Below are 17,571 nucleotides of genomic sequence, written 5' to 3' on the forward strand. Positions count from 1 at the left end.
CTTAGTTGGGTCTTGAAGGAAGTTATGGCTATGGCTGGGTAAAGAAAAGTAGGGAAGGGTAACCTAGGGGAGGGGGAGAAGGAATATGGAGATGTACAGAAGAGGGATTTAGTAAACCAGGTGCCATTCAGGGATACAGAGAGCAGGTCTTATGGGCTGGAGGGGAAGGGATCCCAGCAGTGGATGATGAGAGAAGATTTGAAAGATACAAAATGATGGAGGGCCTTTGTGTAAGTTGGGGGAGGTGGGCCTCTCTGTAAGGGGCCCTAGGGAGTGATTGTGGGTGAGCCCCTGATGGAAAGACCTTTGGAGGCGAGAAAACTGATGCTCACGTTTGTTTTGGGGACACTCAGTATTGATTTGGGAGCCAAAGAATTTTCTCTTGTGCCAGTTTCTGGTGGCTGTGTGTGTATGTTTTTCCCCAAGAGGAAGGTTGGCACTGTGGATGCATTTCTACATCTGTGTTCACTCCCCGGGCTCCCTGCTCTGGAATGCCATCATTGGCATGAAAACAAATGGCGCCAAGGTTGGGTAGAGGCCTGCTGGCTTTCTCATAAAATGACAAGGAGTTAAAGGCCAAGAGCTGCAGGAGTGTTGGAGAGACAGCTATGGATGAAGACGCCAATCTGGGTTGCTGTGAGGACACGAGCAGAGTCTTACCAGGGGGCTGAAGGAAGAATTTTGATGAGAGTCAAAATATAGGAAAGGTTGATGGCGTGGGGGTGTGTGTGTTTTTGTATGTGAGTGTGTGTGTGTGTGTGTGTGTGTGTGTGTGTGTGTGTGTGTGTGTGTGTGTGTGAAGTCTCAAGGTCTTAAAAGCAAAGATCATGCCTCAATTTCTCCAGGTAAGGAGAATGCCAAATCTATCGTTTTCACCATCATTTCCAATAGTGGTTACTATGATTAGGTGAATTTCTTAAATTCCTACTGTATACAACATACTTTTCTTTTTCTATATACAAATTGGAATGTGCCTTTGAGATAGGAAAAACTCAGGACTGAAGACACTGCCCCAGGTCATTGGAGCAGGGCATGTAGTGGGACAGAAAAAAGACTGGATGAGGTATCAGGGAATTGGGGTTCTAGCCTCAGTTCTCCCCTTCGAATGAGGCAGCACCCATGGGGTGGGGTGGGGGCTCTGGATGTAGAGTCAGGGGACCTGGATTTAAACACCATCTATGTGGCTTTGGAAAAAATCACCTAACCTCTCTGGGCCTCAGTTTCCACACTGTTACAAACTGAGGATAAGAATATCTGCTCTATACTATGGGGATCAAATGGGACCACATGTAGGAGAGCACTTTGGACAGGACAAAGGGCTCTATAAATGGGCCTCGTTAATTAAGCTAGGTAATGGGATCAATGGGCCTCTTTCCAAGGCCAGTCCCAGCCCCCAAATGCCATTCACACACCTCCCTCACCTGGAGTGGCCCTTCCCAAGTATGTGCCTCACCAAACCAGGTTACCTGTTGGGCGTCACCTTCAGTAAATGGCAGCTTTGTGGAGACATGAAACATGATCTCCCTGTCCCGGAATACAGTGTATACTGATTCCAACCCGGTCTGGCCATGGGTCACATCCAGGCCACCTCGAAAACTGCCAACAAAAGAGGGGCAGGAGAGAGAACCGAAGAATGAGCAGCAGAAAGTCCAGCAGAGGGAACCTGACCACCTGTGCAGTGTCCCAGAGAGAGGCAGATAGGGCACAGAATTGGGGAGGCAGGAAGACCCACATTCAAATCCCACATCAGACTAGCTGTGTGTCCCTAGGAAAATTACCTAGCATCTCTGTGTCTTGGTTTAGTCATATATAAATGAGGTGGTCGGACTCGACACCTTCTATTTCTAAATCTGTGTTCTTAAGATCCAGGGCTGGAGCATGGACGGAGGGGGCGGAGGAAGGAAAAGAAGAAGCATCAGCATGGGAAGAAAAGTGATGGTAGAGAGGAGGAGGAGAATAAGGAATGAAAGGAGGAAAAAGGAGGTAGGGAAAGGGAGAATTTGGGTCAAAGGTGAAAGGAAGAGAAGGGGAAAAGAGATACAAGAGAGGGGAGAGGAGCTGAAAGAGAAGGAGTGAGGACAGGGCACAAGAAGGAGGAAAAAGGAGGTAGGGAAAGGGAGAATTTGGGTCAAAGGTGAAAGGAAGAGAAGGGGAGGGGAGATACAAGAGAGGGGAGAGGAGATGAAAGAGAAGGAGTAAGGACAGGGCACAGGGGGAGAGAAGAGAGAGGAATAAGTACAGTGAGGCCAGTAAGGCCAAGACATATGGGGATAGGAAAGGGAGAGACGATGAAAGGAATAAGGGGAAGAAGAGAGGAAATGTTTACCGGATCAGAAATACAGAAAAAGAAGGGACTCTAGAGGTCATTAAGTCCAACCCTCATATTTTACAGATGAGCAAACTGAGGTACAGAGTGGCAAAAGAGACTTACCCAGGGTGACATAAGCTAGTAAGTATTTGAGACAGGATTTGAACTTAGGACTTCCTGGTTCTAAGTTCCACACTCTATCCACTACACTGAGAGGAGGAGGAGGGTAGGGAAGGCAGAGGTGGAGAGTGAGACAAGAGTCAAGGATTGAAGCAAAGGAGACAAAACAGGTTAAAGGTGGAAACATTTTAGGGCTGGAATGGATTTTAGAGATCAAGTTAAAGTTCAACACCCCTCAACTATAGCCCACCATTTTGAAGAGGAGTAAACTAAGGCACAGACAGATTAAGTGACTTGCCCAGGGTCACATAAAAACCTGTTTGAGGGGCAGCTAGGTGGCACAGTGGATAGAACACCAGGCCTGAAGTCAGGAAGACCTAAGTTCAAATCCAACTTCAGACACTTACTAGCTGTGTGACCCTGGGCAAGTCAATGCACCCTGCTTGCCTCAGTTTCCTCATCTGTAAAATGAGCTGGAGAAGGAAATGGCAACCTCTCCAGTATCTTTGCCAAGAAAATCCCAAATGGGGTCATGAAGAGTTGGGTACCATTGAAATGTGACTGCACAACAACAACAAAGAATATCGTCCTGTTACCCTCACAGGCATACAGTATTAAAAACAAATAAACAAAAAAACCTCTCCAGGCCTTCCTGACACTAAGTGTCCAGGGCCACATATACCATGCCACAAATAAATGAAACAAGAAGAGAAGAGAGGAAGATGGTGCAAAGAGAAAGGGGAGAAGAGGGCAAGGGAAGGGGAGGGAAGGGCAGAGGAGATTAATGGGATGAGAGAAGGAAGAGGTGAGCGTGGAAGAGGGAAGAGGGAGGAATGGGGAGGGAGGGCAAAAGAGGAGGAAGAGAAGGGAAAGGAAAATGAGAGAAGACAAAGAGGAGTACAAGGATGGGAGAAGAGGAGATAAGAAGAGAAAAGGAGAGAGGAACAGAGGGGTTGGAATTCATTTAGCAGGGAAAACCAGATGGGAAGTATCTTTAGAGCAGACCTACACCAGACTTGCAGAAATTCTAGCAATAAATTAGTTATTTAAAAATACAAAAATTCTTTTTCAAGATTTAGGGTATAGCTATACAATACTGTCCATCCATCTGGATATCTGCAAACCTAAACATGTGGGTACTTGTAAAGTCCATGCCAAAGGCAGAGCCAAGTGCCTATCCTAGACACTGGGCAGATCTCTGTTGTGCCCCTACCTTCTGGAACCCTGAAGTCCTGAGTCTAAATCCTGCTGGAGATACTTACTAGCTGTGTAACTCTGGGCAAGTCACTTAACCTTTTGGGGCATCAGTCTTCTCATCTGTAAAATGGGGATAATAATAGCACCTACTCTCACAGGGTTGTTGTGAGGATCAAATTAACTCATTAACACGTGAAAGACTCTGCCAACCTTGGTTCTGTTGTTTGTCCTTCATTCTTGAAGAGGACATCAGGAAGGCAATGTCACGGCTTGCAAGCGAGTTGGATTTAAGTGAGAGAGGGCTATGAAAAGTCATCGGCCTCACTCTCTCCTCTAGAGTCATCTGGGTCCAGCGTCCAAATATCAATCAGGACAACTGGAGACAGCCCAGGATGCAGTGGGAGACCTTTGCCTTTTCAAGGTAAGAGCCTGTCTGAGGCAATGCCCATTCAGCCATTAAGGTTAGGTAAGAAATGAGGCAAAGAATGGCCTCTTTCATCAGTCCAAAAAAATCAATATGGGAGGGGAAATCGACAGAAACAATTGCTGTTTACGTTCACTCTGAGCCATAAGAACCCAAACAACAATCAAGTGAGGCTTGGACTGGGACCTATAGTTGGCCAATCAATAAGAACTAGCATGATTTGGGTTTAAGGTATGGTCCTTAAGAAAGAAATCTAGCCTGAAAGCCCCAAGATATCTTGTGAGGTCACACCAATGAAAATTTATATTCCTTTGGGCAGAGCACTGGCAAGTACCTACATAAATGCTAGTGATTATCATTATAATCCAACATAGGAAGTAACTTGGAAATTCCATTCTCTGACAGGGAGTACCAGGATAGAGCTACATGGCTGCTTGGAGTGGGAATGGGGAGCACAGTGGGGCTTTAGGCAGGTGCTCATTTCTTGAAGAAAATGAAATAAACTTGACCTGGACTCTTGATCTAGCTCTCAAGAATGAGGCTGAGAAAGGAAACGGAGAGAAAGAAAGGAAGTGTAGGGAAAGAACACCAGGGTGAGTGTCAGGAGATCTGGGTGCTGGCCTTGGTGCCGCCACTAACCAGTCAGGTCACTTTCCTTCCCAAGCCTCAGTCTCCTCCCCTATGAAGTGAGGTGGTTGGACCAGAAGCCCTCGACGGCGCCTTCTAGCTCCAATGGTCTATGGTTCTTTGCTCTAGGAGAGTCATTGTACTGTACTGAATTAAGGCTTGACCTTGGAGCCAGGAAGATGCAGTTTTAAGTCCTGCCTGTGAAACATACCAGTTGTGTGACTCTGGGCCCTTCTCCATCCCTTTTACCCACACCCCAAATTTATATATACTTCATATGTACTTATATATGTGCATGGTGTCTCCCTCATTAACTTCTTAAGAGTTTCACACTTGTCTTTGCATCCCTACTGCCTGGCACACAGTAGGTACTTAAAAAGTGCTTACTGCTAGATTGACTGAACATCAATGAAACTCAGCAATTCTTTTAGTTAGAGCAGGGATTGCCACGTATTGGTGGAGGGAGGTTCTATACCAAGGAGTTTCCCACCTTGATGAAATAATAGGCTTAGCTTGCTTTGTACATGGTGTTTATATGATCATAAGCTCCTTGAGGGCAGGGACTGTCTTTTGACTCTTTGATCCCCAGCACTAAGCACCATGACTGGCACATAGTAGGCACTTAATAAACATTTATTGATTGATTAAAATATTGAGTAGGTAAAATATTTTCTTGAGTCTCTGTTTTTGAGAACGATTTGTGTATTATCAATATTAACCGTTCGTTAGAAGTTGGACAGAATTGGGAGTTCCTTTACCACTAGGTCTATTTTCTTTTCTGAGTCTAGATTATATAAGATTGCTAGTCAGGCTTCTGTTAGTTTGAAGACTTTACACTTTATGTAGAAATTTTATTATGTACATAATATATGAACACATCCTTGTATATATTTGTGCATACATTTATTATACATTAAATTTATTTAAAATTTATTGATATTTCATTTTTTAAGGTTATCTAAAACCATCCAATTTCATCTCTCTCATTTAACAGATGTGGAAATTGAAGCCCAGGAAAGGAAGGGAAGTGATTTGTCCATGGTCACACAGTAAAGTGTCGGGTGGGATTTGAACACAGGTCCCCTGACCTGAAGGCCAGTGTTATTTCCTCTGCATCCCACCAACAAGATTTTTTTAAAAAACGATTTTGTGAAGATGGTAACATCTTACAGTTTGATTCCTCAGACTCACAGATGGGTTCATTTGATGCAGTGGGGAAGCTGGCAGACCTCTGAGGGCTGGATCAAACATTGGCCCAGGAGCCATGTGCCACCCAGAAAGCAGATCAGCCACGTTGACTGAGCTTGGGGGTTCTCCCTGAAGCCAACTTTTGCCAAGGGAAAAATTTTAAACCCAATTCTGTTTTGGTTGGTTGGTATTTGAGGCCAACTCCCAAGGCTGGATTGGGTTAGGGAGCCCTGGGCCATGGGTTTCCCAAGCTGTGTCTTAAACATCCAGGTAGAAGCCAAAGATGTATTGGCTTCTGGTGGAGTCTTCTCTACTCTTCTCCTAGTCTATGTCAAAGGGAACCAAGTGGTCTTATTTATTAAAATGTGTGCCTCAAAGCTCATATATTAAGGCATAGCTAAACAAAATCATGGTGCCTGAATGTAATGGAATACCATTTTTGATAAATAGTAAAGGAGATGACTTTGGAGAAGCATGGGAAGATTTATATGAGTGAATACAGAGTAAAGGAAGAAGAATTAGGAAAACAAAGTACACTGTGACTATGCTAATTAAATGGAAAGAACAACAAAAAAAAGAGAACTGAACCCTGTATGATTATGCTAAGCTGGGTCCCAAAAAGAGATCTGAAACTGAACTTCTCTTTTTTCTTTGCAGAGGTGAGGGATGATGGGTGCAGAGTAGGGCATACATTGTCAGATTGGGTTGATATATGTTGACTAATTTTACTAAATTGCTTTTTTCTCTCCTTTTAAAATTTGTTGTTACATGGGTCAGCTCTCCAGGGAGGGATCTAAAGGGAAGTGAAGGGGATAGAAAGCCAAATGAGAGAAATAAAAATAAAATAAAACATACCCTTTAAAATCCTGTAGTGTGATGGTGTCTCCCAGCAGACTCAAGAACTCCCTGAAGGCTGGGCTCTCTTCATTATTCCCAAACAGCTCCTCCTCTAGCGTCTGGGGAAAGAAAAACAAAACCAAAAAGGAGGAAAGCATTGTTTCCATGGGAAGGAGGCAAGAAAATGGTTCTCTGGGTGTTGAGGAGACTGACTCTTCTCTTTATCCTCCTCCCCCCAAAACAATCACTCCTATCCCCCTAGAGCCTTAAAGGTTTCCAGAGTACTTTTCTCACAACCATGAGAGGGAAGGAGGGAGGGAGATCATTGAAAAAGAGTCTATTTAGCTTCTTTTTCACAGGGAAGATTGCCTCTTACATGAAGGCGACTGCTTTGATGAGGGTTAACTGATGGTAAAGACCTCTGGATTTGGAGTTAGAAGGCCTGAGTTCAAATCTCAGCAATGCTTCTACTGGGCTACCCTCAGTTTCCTCATTTGTAAAATGAGAGTGTTGGACTAGATGGTCTCTGAGTTTCCTTCCAACTTGAAGCCATGATGGTAAAACATTTCCACAACTTAGACATTGCCCATCAGAGAAATCTGCTGGGCTTACAGTAGGTTGCTTAGAAAATGCTTGTTGACCTGAATTAAACCAAGTTGGCTCAGTTGACATCTTTTCATGTTCCATGGCCCCTAATTAAGAAGGCACTTGGGGTGGAGAACAGAGAGTTGGTTAGGATGCCTCCTTTGGTCATCACTGTCTCCCCTGTGAGCCAAGCCCTCCCTCTCTACTCCCTCCCCACATCTGGAAAGGAACGAAAGGGTTAGGGAGGGACAGTGAAAACAGTCAGATGACCTGGGTTTGAGCTCTGCTATCTATACTGTGACCCCAGAGAAGATGCTTAAACTCTCTGGGCCTCCATAAATTGAGAGAAGGTTGAGTTAGATGATCTCTGGGGTCCCCTTCTGCTCTAAGTTCCATGAATCTCTGTTTTGGGGGGAATGTGGATGATTTCATGCCATCCTATGCCACTCCTGGGAAAACAACATTAAGTCTGTGTCCTAAAAGTCCCTGGGTGGCTCAGGAGCGTCATACTTCTATACAGAGAACAGTAAAGAACTTTAATATAGCAGATCCTCATGTCAAATTTCCCTAGGCAGCTGGTTTTCAAAGCAACAATCTGCATATATATTTTTTAAAAAGGCTTTTATCTTCTCATTCCTTTTCCCAACAGCATCAGATACATGAACAACACCCGCTTGCCTGCTCTCAGAGGTGTTTGGTTAATGGTAAATAATTACAACCCTGCTGGAACATTGGATTCTAATCACCTTATGAAATCGGGCATCGGCGTATTTCTGAACAAAACCACTTTCATTATGGGGTTTGCATTAGAAGAGCTGTACCCAATAAAAATGCAATATGGGAAAATAATTAGGGAGCCTCCCTGAATAATCTTCACTAAATTATAAGATTCATCTGTATTGGGCTTTCAGATCCTAAAGTCTTGGCTTAATTAGAGTGTTTTTAAGCGAACACATGTCTCTTGTGGTCTAATCTTCAGATGAGAATATTAACTATTAGCTAGCCAAGAAAAATAAAACACCTACCAGCAAACAGAAAAAAAAACCTGCTTTCTTTTGTAGAGAGAGACTGCAGGGCCACAGGGCTAGATTCGAAAGGGACCTTGGAGGCCATTGGGTCCAATGTCTTTATTTTACAGATGAGGAAATGGAGGACCAGAGAATTTAAGTGACTTGTCCAAGGAAATGGTGGGGCAGGGGAGGAGCGGGGAGGAGGGGTGCTTCTGGTTATGGGACCTCTTAGTCCTATGGCAATTATCTCTCATTTAGGCCCAAACCCTTATCCTTTTCCTCCCCTTCTCTCCCCCCCCTCCTTCCTCTCCTTCCTCCTTCCCTCCCTCCCTCCCTTCTTTCCTTCCTTCCTTCCTTCCTTCCTTCCTTCCTTCCTTCCTTCCTTCCTTCCTTCCTCATTCCCTCCCTTCATCCCTTTATTCCTTCCTTTCTCCCTTTCTTCCATCTTTCCTTTTTCCCTCCCTCCCTTCCTTCCACATTTACTGAAAAACACTACAGGAGAGAGGAAGATGAAGAAGACCCAGTCTGTGCCCTCAAAGAGCTGACAATCCCATAGAGGAAAAGACACATGTGTAGGTGAACAGCTATACAACTATGAATCATGGGAGGTGTTTTTAGACCTGTAGTCTCAAGTCAGGAGAGGCACTGTGGCTTAGTGAACAGAGAGCTGCCTCGGCATAAGGAGGATCTGAGTTCACATCCCACCTGCCTGTGCCCCATCCTGGCTGGGTGCCACTGGGCACCTCGCCCTCTTAGCACCCCAGGCAACTCTCTAAACCCAGTCCCGGATTGTGAGACTCCCACGAGGTCATGGATGCTCAGCCCTTAGCGAATACTAAAGCCTGGTGGCCAGTCAGCTACAACTGTTCCATAGCTAAGACTGGATTTCAGCAGACCCTCACAACAAACCTGGGAGGCAGATGCTATTATTATCACCCCCATTTTACAGACGAACAGCCTAAGGTTCAGAGAGGGTCAGTCACTTAATGGTCACAGAGGTGGCAAGTGGCAGTAGCAGGATTCGAATGCACGACTCTCCTGACTCCCAGGTCCACATTTTCCCTACTTTACCAGACTGTGAAGAGGACCATAAGAAACATCCAAAGGGAGGGCATGAGAGGAGGAAGAGCTTGTTTCTGCCTGGCAGGGCCTGTGTCTGCTAGAGTAGGGATGGGGTCATGCTGACTCATTCATACTCTGGAACCCAGTTTCCCTCTGGTTCCATGGTTCACACAGCATGATCAGATGGCTGAGCAGGGTTAGGGAGCCCGCAGTGGGCCAGGGAACAGCTGCTGTTTTTTCTATTTAAAGCTAAATGACTCCTATAGGGATCCCACCTGGGGCCCAGGCGCTATTAGCATTGCCGAGAAAGGCTGGCCTCCTTTTGGTGTCCTGTCCACACTTTGAATGTGACCTTCATGGGAGGAGTGCTTAAGAAGTAAAAGCACAGGGCAAGCTCTCTCAGGCTCTGCAGTAGAATTCAATTCAATTCAGTGATGAGTTATTAAGCATCTACCTGGTACCAAGGATGAAAGTAATGACTCTGTTATCAGAGGACCCGGATTCAAATCCTGCCTCTTTGACCTTGGCCAAGTCCTCTTGACCAAGGACTTTTTATGAGTCCCCTATCCACTATGCCACATTGATCCTGTTTCCAAGTGTCCTGTGATGGATATAATGGGGAAACCAAGTACGGAATCACAGAACTATAGAATTTAGAGTAGGAAGGGCCCCTAGAGAGCCTCTGGTCCCAACCAGGTGAAGAAACTGAGGCCTGATTGGCAGAATCCCCCAGGAGCTGTTTGAATGTGACCAGTTTCACTTTCTAATCTATAAAAAGGAAAGGATTAGACTAGATAGCCTCTGAGGGCCCTTCCTTGCTAAATCTTTGATCCTAAGTCCTTTCCTTTCCTTGGGCTCCAGTTTCTTCATCTGTAAAATGAAAAGTATGGACAAGATGCTTTCTGAGGGCCCTTCTAGCTCTAAATGTGCGGTCCCAGAGTCCTCTGCCCATGGCACACTTAGGTGCTGGGACAGAAGGATGAAAAGTGGCTTTATCTCCAGTTCCAAAGTGTTCAAGTAGCAGAGTGGATAAGACAGATACGCAAATAGTTATGGCACCAGGGAGACTGGGATGGGGACAAAGAGAAGGCAAGACAAAGAGACCCTCGAGAAATCTGAGCAGGGCAACAACACCAGGGTTGGGGGCGGATCTGAGGAGGTTACATGGAGGAAGTGATTTTCCACAGGTGAGGCCAAAAGAGGCAGCATGTTTCAGACCGATAAATCACACATTTGGGAGAGCACAGAGTGGGATCGGGAGCAGCCAGTCAGCCAGTTTGGCTTGAACACAGTGTGCATGAAGGAGAATAGAGGGAAATGAGGCTGGAAAGGTCAGTTGGAAAGGATGGATGCCATGCCTCACCCATGAGCCGCCATCTCCTGACTCTGTGTGTTTGCATCAACTAGTCCTCCCACCAGGAATGTTGTTTCACTTCCTGGCTTCCTTGCAGCTCAGATTCTATCTTCTACAGGAGTCTTTCCCCCATCCCCCTCTCCTGCCATTGCTAGTGCCCTCTCTCTGAGATCATCCCCAATTTACTGTCTGTATCTTGTATATACATAGTTATTTTCATATTGTCTCTCCCAGTAGAATATGAATCCCTTGAAGGCAGGACCATGTTTTCGCCTTTCTTGTATCCTCCAGAACTTGGCACAATGCCCAGCCCAGTAACGAATGCCTGTTGACTTGATACAATGAGGCTCCACTGGGATTGTGTTGACTAGTTCACAGTCCCTCGCTTACCTGGCGGGCTTTTTGATAAATGACTCCAAACTTGAATGTGTTGTTGACTTCGTGCTCATCATAGGACACAATCATTTGGGAAGCCTGGAGGAGAGGGAGAGGAAAGGAATCAGGCCGACTGCCATGTTGGGAGTGGGGAAGGCAGGAGCAGGGCCATCGCTGGAACAAAATCCTGTCGATGGAAGGGAAATTACACATGGGGGCAATGGATACCATATAGACTAGTCAAGGCAACATTTCTGGATAAAGAAATGGTGCGAGGGGGCGCTGTTCCCAGACTAGACACTTGGTCATTGAAATCCCAAGTGTTTTAGCTGTTTCTCCAAATCCAGATTACAGGATCATTTAGAGAAGGAAAAGATCTTAGAGGTCAGTCTTTTAGAGATGACAGAACTGAGGCAGACAAGTTAGGGGACTTGCCCAGGGTCACATGACTAGTAAGGATCTGAAATAGGATTGGAATCTAGGTCTTTCTCAGTCCAAGTCTTTATCTACTATGTCACACTGCACCTGTTTCCAAGCGTCCTTGAATTGGGTATGATGGGGAAACCAAGAATAAAATCACAGAACTATAGAATTTAGAGTAGGAAGGTCTCCCTAGAGATCTTCTGGTCCAAACCAGGTGAGGAAACTGAGGCCTGATTGGCAGAATCCCCCAGGAGCTATTTGAATGGGGCCAAAAATGATAGAGCTGGCTTGATCCCCAAGGCCTCTTCCCAGCTAAAAATGGGATGATTCTGGCTATAATTCGGCACCTGAGTGAGCTGATGTATATACAGGGGCTGTGTGGCCTGTCCTGCATTCTCAAAGAGGACCATGACATCAGGGAGATGATGATATGACTTGCAGTTGACTTTGATCTGAGTGAAGGAGGGCTGTGCAAGGTCACCAGCCTCACTTTCTCCTCCAGGCGCTGCCAACGTGCTCAAAACAAGCATCCACTCCCCCATCCTCTAACCTTGATTTCACCACTGATTTAGAAAGCCTTTCTTCTTTGATAACCCAAAGGCATACTTCAGTCCAGCCCCTAGGCAAAGAATGACCAGTTCTAAATTAGGGAGATTTTCTTGTCTTTTTGTCTGTCTGTTAATCTGTGTAGATTCCATCCCAGGCCCCTCTAGAACATAAAGGCCTTCAGAGTAAGGATGGTTTTATCTTGATTTTTGTCTTCTCAGCAGTAGCACAGTACCTGGCACATAGTAAGCTCTCAATAACCATCTGTTGGTTGATTAATTTATGTCAGATCACATATTTTGAAATAGAAGAGGCCATCTAGTCCAACCATCTCCTTTTATAGGTGGGAAACTGAGTCACAGGGAGGTGAGGGAATTGTCCAAACATCAGAGGTAGGATTTGAATCCATAGCCTCTTTTGTAAACTTCCACTGTGCCATGATACCTGCTTCACTCTATCTATCTATGAATCTATCTTATCTATCCATCTACCCATCCATCTATCTATCTATCTATCTATCTATCTATCTATCTATCTATCTATCTGTTGGTCTATCTGTCTGTCTATCTGTCTATCTATCTATCTATTCATCTATCCATCTATTCATTTATTTGCCTATCTATCCATCTCTCTCTCCATCCATCCATCCACTCATCCACCCCACCCCCCCATCCATCTGTCTATCAATCTAATGCCAGCATACCATAGGGGATAAGGAGCTGGGCTTAGAGCCAGGCAGACCTGGGTTCAAGTCGTGCCTGACACATCTTGTCTGGATGACCCTAAGCAGGTCCCTGAGCTTCTCAGTGCCCTGAGTAGCCCTATGATTTTTTCATGCAGAGCTGGTGCTGACATGCTATGGGAGCTTCTTTGCCAAGATCTTCCCCATATTGGTGAAATCCTAGGTCTGGACAAAAAGAAAGTGTTTGTGTATATGTGTGGTCAGTGACACTGAGCAAAGACACAGCTGAGAGAATTAGCCAAGGAATTGAGGCTGCCCAGCTCTGGGGGCCTGCCATTACTTGCTTCTCAGGGCATGAAGCCACCCCCCTGGCAGGTGAGTAGCCACACCCCACTTCTCTGGACTTGCAGGTTCCTTCATTGAAACACCAGTCCCTTCTCTGGCTACTTAGCTCTACCTTCTGGGATGGGCAGATTTCATTTGCACCAAATGCTGCTTCTTACTGGTCCTCTGGGGCTGCATGTTCCCCTCAGTCCCCCTGATCTGACACAAACCTTGAGCGCTTCTGAGAGTCTCAGGGCTTGGCCAGAGCCCAGGAAGCTCAGCCTCTCACCAGCTTTTCACCGAAGGCTGGCAGGTTTCTAGATAGGGATGGCTGCTGTGGGTTTTTGTTTTCCCCTGAGACAATTCCTGGTCCACATCTAATTAGCCTGGTCTGCTTGGCCTGTAGCTGAGGCTTATGGGTTTTTTATTGTTGTTGTTTTCCCTCAGACCTGAATTGAGGTCAAGAATAGGCCATGTCCTAAGGAAACCAACTAATATCCTCATGTATACCTGGCCTTTGGTTCATTAGCGGCAGGTGGAGAAAGGTTTGGAGGCCAGAGAGCCACATCAGCATCAGCACCCTGAAGTCATTTCCTGGACCTCAATTTTTAAAAAACTGTTTCATGTGCCATGTGCCATACTACCATGATTCCCAGCCCCAATGGCCACCCTGAGGGTATGGGGGAGCAGGGTGGAAGGTGGGCAGGAGCTGTGGCTGATCTACCCAAGTAGCAATTTATTTCAGGATATCAAGCTGAATGTTGTCTGTGCTATCTGGGATCATCAACGCTTGGCTTTTCCCTTGTCCTCACTCTAACACCTGATCGCTGAAGATATCATGGTGTAGTAGAAAGAACATTGAACTTGGATTCTAGAGTTCTGGGTTCTAATCAAGAATCTTCCACCACTGACTCAGTGGGTGACCTTGGGCCAATAACTTCCCCTTTCTGGGACTCAGTTTCCCCTTCTATAAGATGAGGTGGTTGGACAAGATTGGTAGTTTTCAAGCTTTTTTTGTTCCCAGCCCAGTATTACTCTTTGCTATGATGAATTTCAGAAAGCTACAGGACAGTCACAGATTCATTTGCATGTGATTCTAAGCTCCATACAATTCAGGGCACTCCTTGAGAAGCTGGGGGCCCACTGGTATTTTATGACATGCCTTTTGAGGGCCACTGGACTACCTGATCACAAGGGTCCCTCCCCTTGCAGCTGTGGCAGCCTATGAGATGGCATGCTATTCACCTTTCCCCTGGCATTGGCCACCATGGGAAGTGATCCATTCAGACAAGATGGCAACCTGGGCAAGATGGAGACCTGGGACTTAGAGCTGGGCTATTCATAGAACAGCAGTGCAAGCAAGGAGGACCAAGATGATTTTTAATGGCTATCACAATAAAGAAAGGGATAGTGGTATAAAGGATAGAGAGCCAGCCTCAGAATTAGGAAAATCTAAGCCCAAGTCTTCTCTGACGCGTACTGACTGTGCGTCCCTGGCCAACTCAGTAGCCCAAGGCAGGTCTCTCAAAGACTGGAAGTGGCAGACAAGTTGCTGACCTGCACTGCTGGAAGGCTTTTTCTCACTGGGAGTTACCAAGACCAGTGAAATTTCAGGCCTTGTCACCTCCCCAACACCAAGAAAAAAAATCACAACGAACAAGAACAAGATGAAGAAAACCTTCTTAGGCTGGGGTGGACAGAGCAGCTGGCCAGTATGTGGTAGTGACCTCAAATCATTAGAACTATTTCCAGCGGATGTTGTCTTGGAGGAAAGAGGAGACATTTCCAGGTAGGGCTTGTGGGCATGGGAGGTGTTGTCTCGGGTATTCTCACCTTGGGGTACAGGACAGGATTGAATTTTAGTCCCACGGCGTCATCACAGAAAGCCTGCAGAGAAAAAAGCTCATGCTTTAGTGACCAACCCTCTCCTCCCTTCACACACACACACACACACCCCATTCCTTTTTTCTCTGAGGGAAAAGAGAGCGTTTCCCAAATGATCGTGGAATATCCTCCCCACTATCTGGGATCTGCAAAAGGAGCTCTCCCCCAATTTCAGGATTACTTGGTGAGAAAAGGAGGCCTGTTAGGTAGCCCCGACTCCAGGACTTCTGTTCCCACCCACCCACTCACATACCCTTTATTCCCTCCCTAACATCCATGGCTTTTAGTTGACTCTCGCACAACCCAGATCACTCCACGGCCACCATCTTTCAGCAAGCAACTCCCTAGATGACCTTATTTAGGAAGAATGACTTTGGGAATCCACAGGGCCTGTCAGAAAATTCTGCAGGGGCCAGAGAGCATGGCTGACTGTGGGAGGGAGGAGAGGCGAGTTTGTCTAGAGATGAAAAGGAGAGAGACATCTGCTGCTGTTGTTCCTTAGGGCTGAGCTCATCCTCCACAGTTAATGCAAGCCCTTTCCCCAGATCCCTAATAGTGGCTCTTCACTGGAGCCCAGGAATGGGGGAGGCTCTTCCTGGCATTGATGGCATCTCAGAGGCAGGGACCTCAGGGAAAAGGGTAACTTGACGGCAAGGGCAGATATCCTTGCTATTGTCCAACCTTAGCTCCCATCTTCCCCTTGACAAATTCTCCACACCAATGAGGTCTAACTCATTATGGCCCCCAGAATATGTCCCACAGACAGCCACAGAGCAAGGCCAACCTAAGGCAAGGCTATGCTCTATACCAAGGGGACTTGGGGGGCCTGAGAGGCTGCCCTTCCTGACCCTATGGTTGTGAATATGGAATGGCCCTCTATTGTTACCTAGCCCCAAGTCCACTCACCAGAGCTATAACTAGGAATTTTTGTCCCCAGGCAAGCAGCTCAAATGGTGCTCTATTTGGGGATTTGAGGGGAGAAGCAGAGACTCAGAGACATTGCTGTGAGCCTGCTGCTGGGGGGAGGGTCTGGTGTAGAAGCAGGGCTGAGTAGGGGGAAAATACATTTCATTGCATAATGTGAGGTCTATTCTGTAGAGCAGGGAACAGCAATATCAACCAGATGGTTGGGACCACCTCACTCAGCCTGTCAACTAGTAGTTTTCTATCTTAGTTAATTTTTCCGACTATCTAGGAATTAATCTTTTTTGTTTCTATGCTGCTAATGGCACGAAAGTGCTGTCAGTGCCCTTTAAATAGCACCTTTCAAATTCAGCGTCCTAGGAACAAAGCCCTTATTGCCCCACCCTAGTTATAGTTCTGGCCCTCACAGACATGGGCACAACTCTGGTCAGAACTTTGGTGGCGCCCATGGCAGCATGTGTCACCCACTAAAGAGGACAGTCCCACCATCAGGTTCTGATGGCACAGCTAGCCACCCCTCCCCTCAAAGCAGCCAAGGTTTCCCAGAGAGGTCTGCCTTTGTTCTTGGTTTACCTTTGCAACCTGAGGGATGCTGGGAAGCTTGCTCAGTCCAGCCAGGGGAATCCGCTCATGAACTGTTTTCACTTTGGACCTAAGGGGAGATGACCACACAGTGAGACACAAGGATCTCTGCAATGAGAGATGAACTGTGGAGTTCAGGGACAGAGGGAGGGAGAACACCTAATTTCATATCCTAGATGTGTTTAGGTTGTGGGCAGCTGGGTGATGCCATAGTGCACAGAGCACTGGGTTTAGAATCAGGAAGACTCATCTTCCTGAGTTCAAATCCAGCCTCAGACACTTACTAGCTGCATGACCCTAGGCAAGTCACTTCACCCTGTTTGCCTCAGTTTCCTCATCTGTAAAATGAGCTAGAGAAGGAAATGGCAAATCACTCCTGTACCTTTGCCAAGAAAATCCAAAATGGGGTCACAGAGAGTCAGACACGACTGGAAAACAAGTGAACAAAAACAACATTTAGGTTTCAACAACCAGATTTTTATACATCAGATTTCTCCTCTGATGCTTGTTAGCTGTGTGATCTCCCCAGGACTCAGTCTCTCCCTCTGTAAAATGAAGGCATTGGATCATTATGTTCTCTGTTGTCCCTTTCAGCCCTAGATCTATGATTTATAATCCTATGAATCCTACTATAAATGCTCCGGGGAGCAGGCTATTTAAAGAATCCCTGTGGGATGAATCATTCCATAATGCAAACAACTTCCCTCATATCCATCTGTTGGGCAAGTCTGGTATCCAGGTGTACCCCGCCTTTGAGCAAACCCAGTATCTAGAGGGCTTTCCATAGCTACAGAACAGGGACAGCCTTGACTTGAAAGGCTCACCAGAGGGACAGGACGGTAGAATTGGAAGGGCCATCTAGGGAAACTGAGGCCCCAGAGAGCAACGGTGATTAGTCCAGGGTCACATAAGTGAACGACAATGCCAGGACCAGAACGTGGGTTCTGACTCTCAGCCTACTGCTCTCTCTGCTGTAAATTAGGCAAGAAGGGGGTGATTGTTCTCTTTGCGACTGAATCCCACCAAAGGACTTCTTTGAGACCAATTGCCCTTCACACAGGTAAAAGCAAATTCTCTTTACAGATATTACAGGAGCCATGAAACCCACATTCAGTATAT

The 17,571-nt window shown here is 46.2% G+C and overlaps 1 protein-coding gene across 2 annotated transcripts in view; it reads right to left on the minus strand.

The window, feature by feature from the left end:
* Positions 1-17,571, minus strand: part of RAP1GAP2 (RAP1 GTPase activating protein 2) — a 229,139-nt gene that overhangs the window by 39,421 nt on the left and 172,147 nt on the right. For both annotated transcript variants that reach the window (XM_036766695.1, XM_036766694.1), the window contains 5 exons: positions 16,444-16,522; positions 14,896-14,949; positions 11,103-11,186; positions 6,720-6,820; positions 1,467-1,596 (listed from right to left, as the gene is read on the minus strand). In XM_036766695.1, the coding sequence (XP_036622590.1) occupies positions 1,467-1,596; positions 6,720-6,820; positions 11,103-11,186; positions 14,896-14,949; positions 16,444-16,522 (448 nt within the window). The remainder of the gene's footprint in view (positions 1-1,466; positions 1,597-6,719; positions 6,821-11,102; positions 11,187-14,895; positions 14,950-16,443; positions 16,523-17,571) is intronic.

The sequence above is a fragment of the Trichosurus vulpecula genome, chromosome 7, assembly GCF_011100635.1.
Source record: "Trichosurus vulpecula isolate mTriVul1 chromosome 7, mTriVul1.pri, whole genome shotgun sequence".
NCBI classification, from domain to species: domain Eukaryota; kingdom Metazoa; phylum Chordata; class Mammalia; order Diprotodontia; family Phalangeridae; genus Trichosurus; species Trichosurus vulpecula.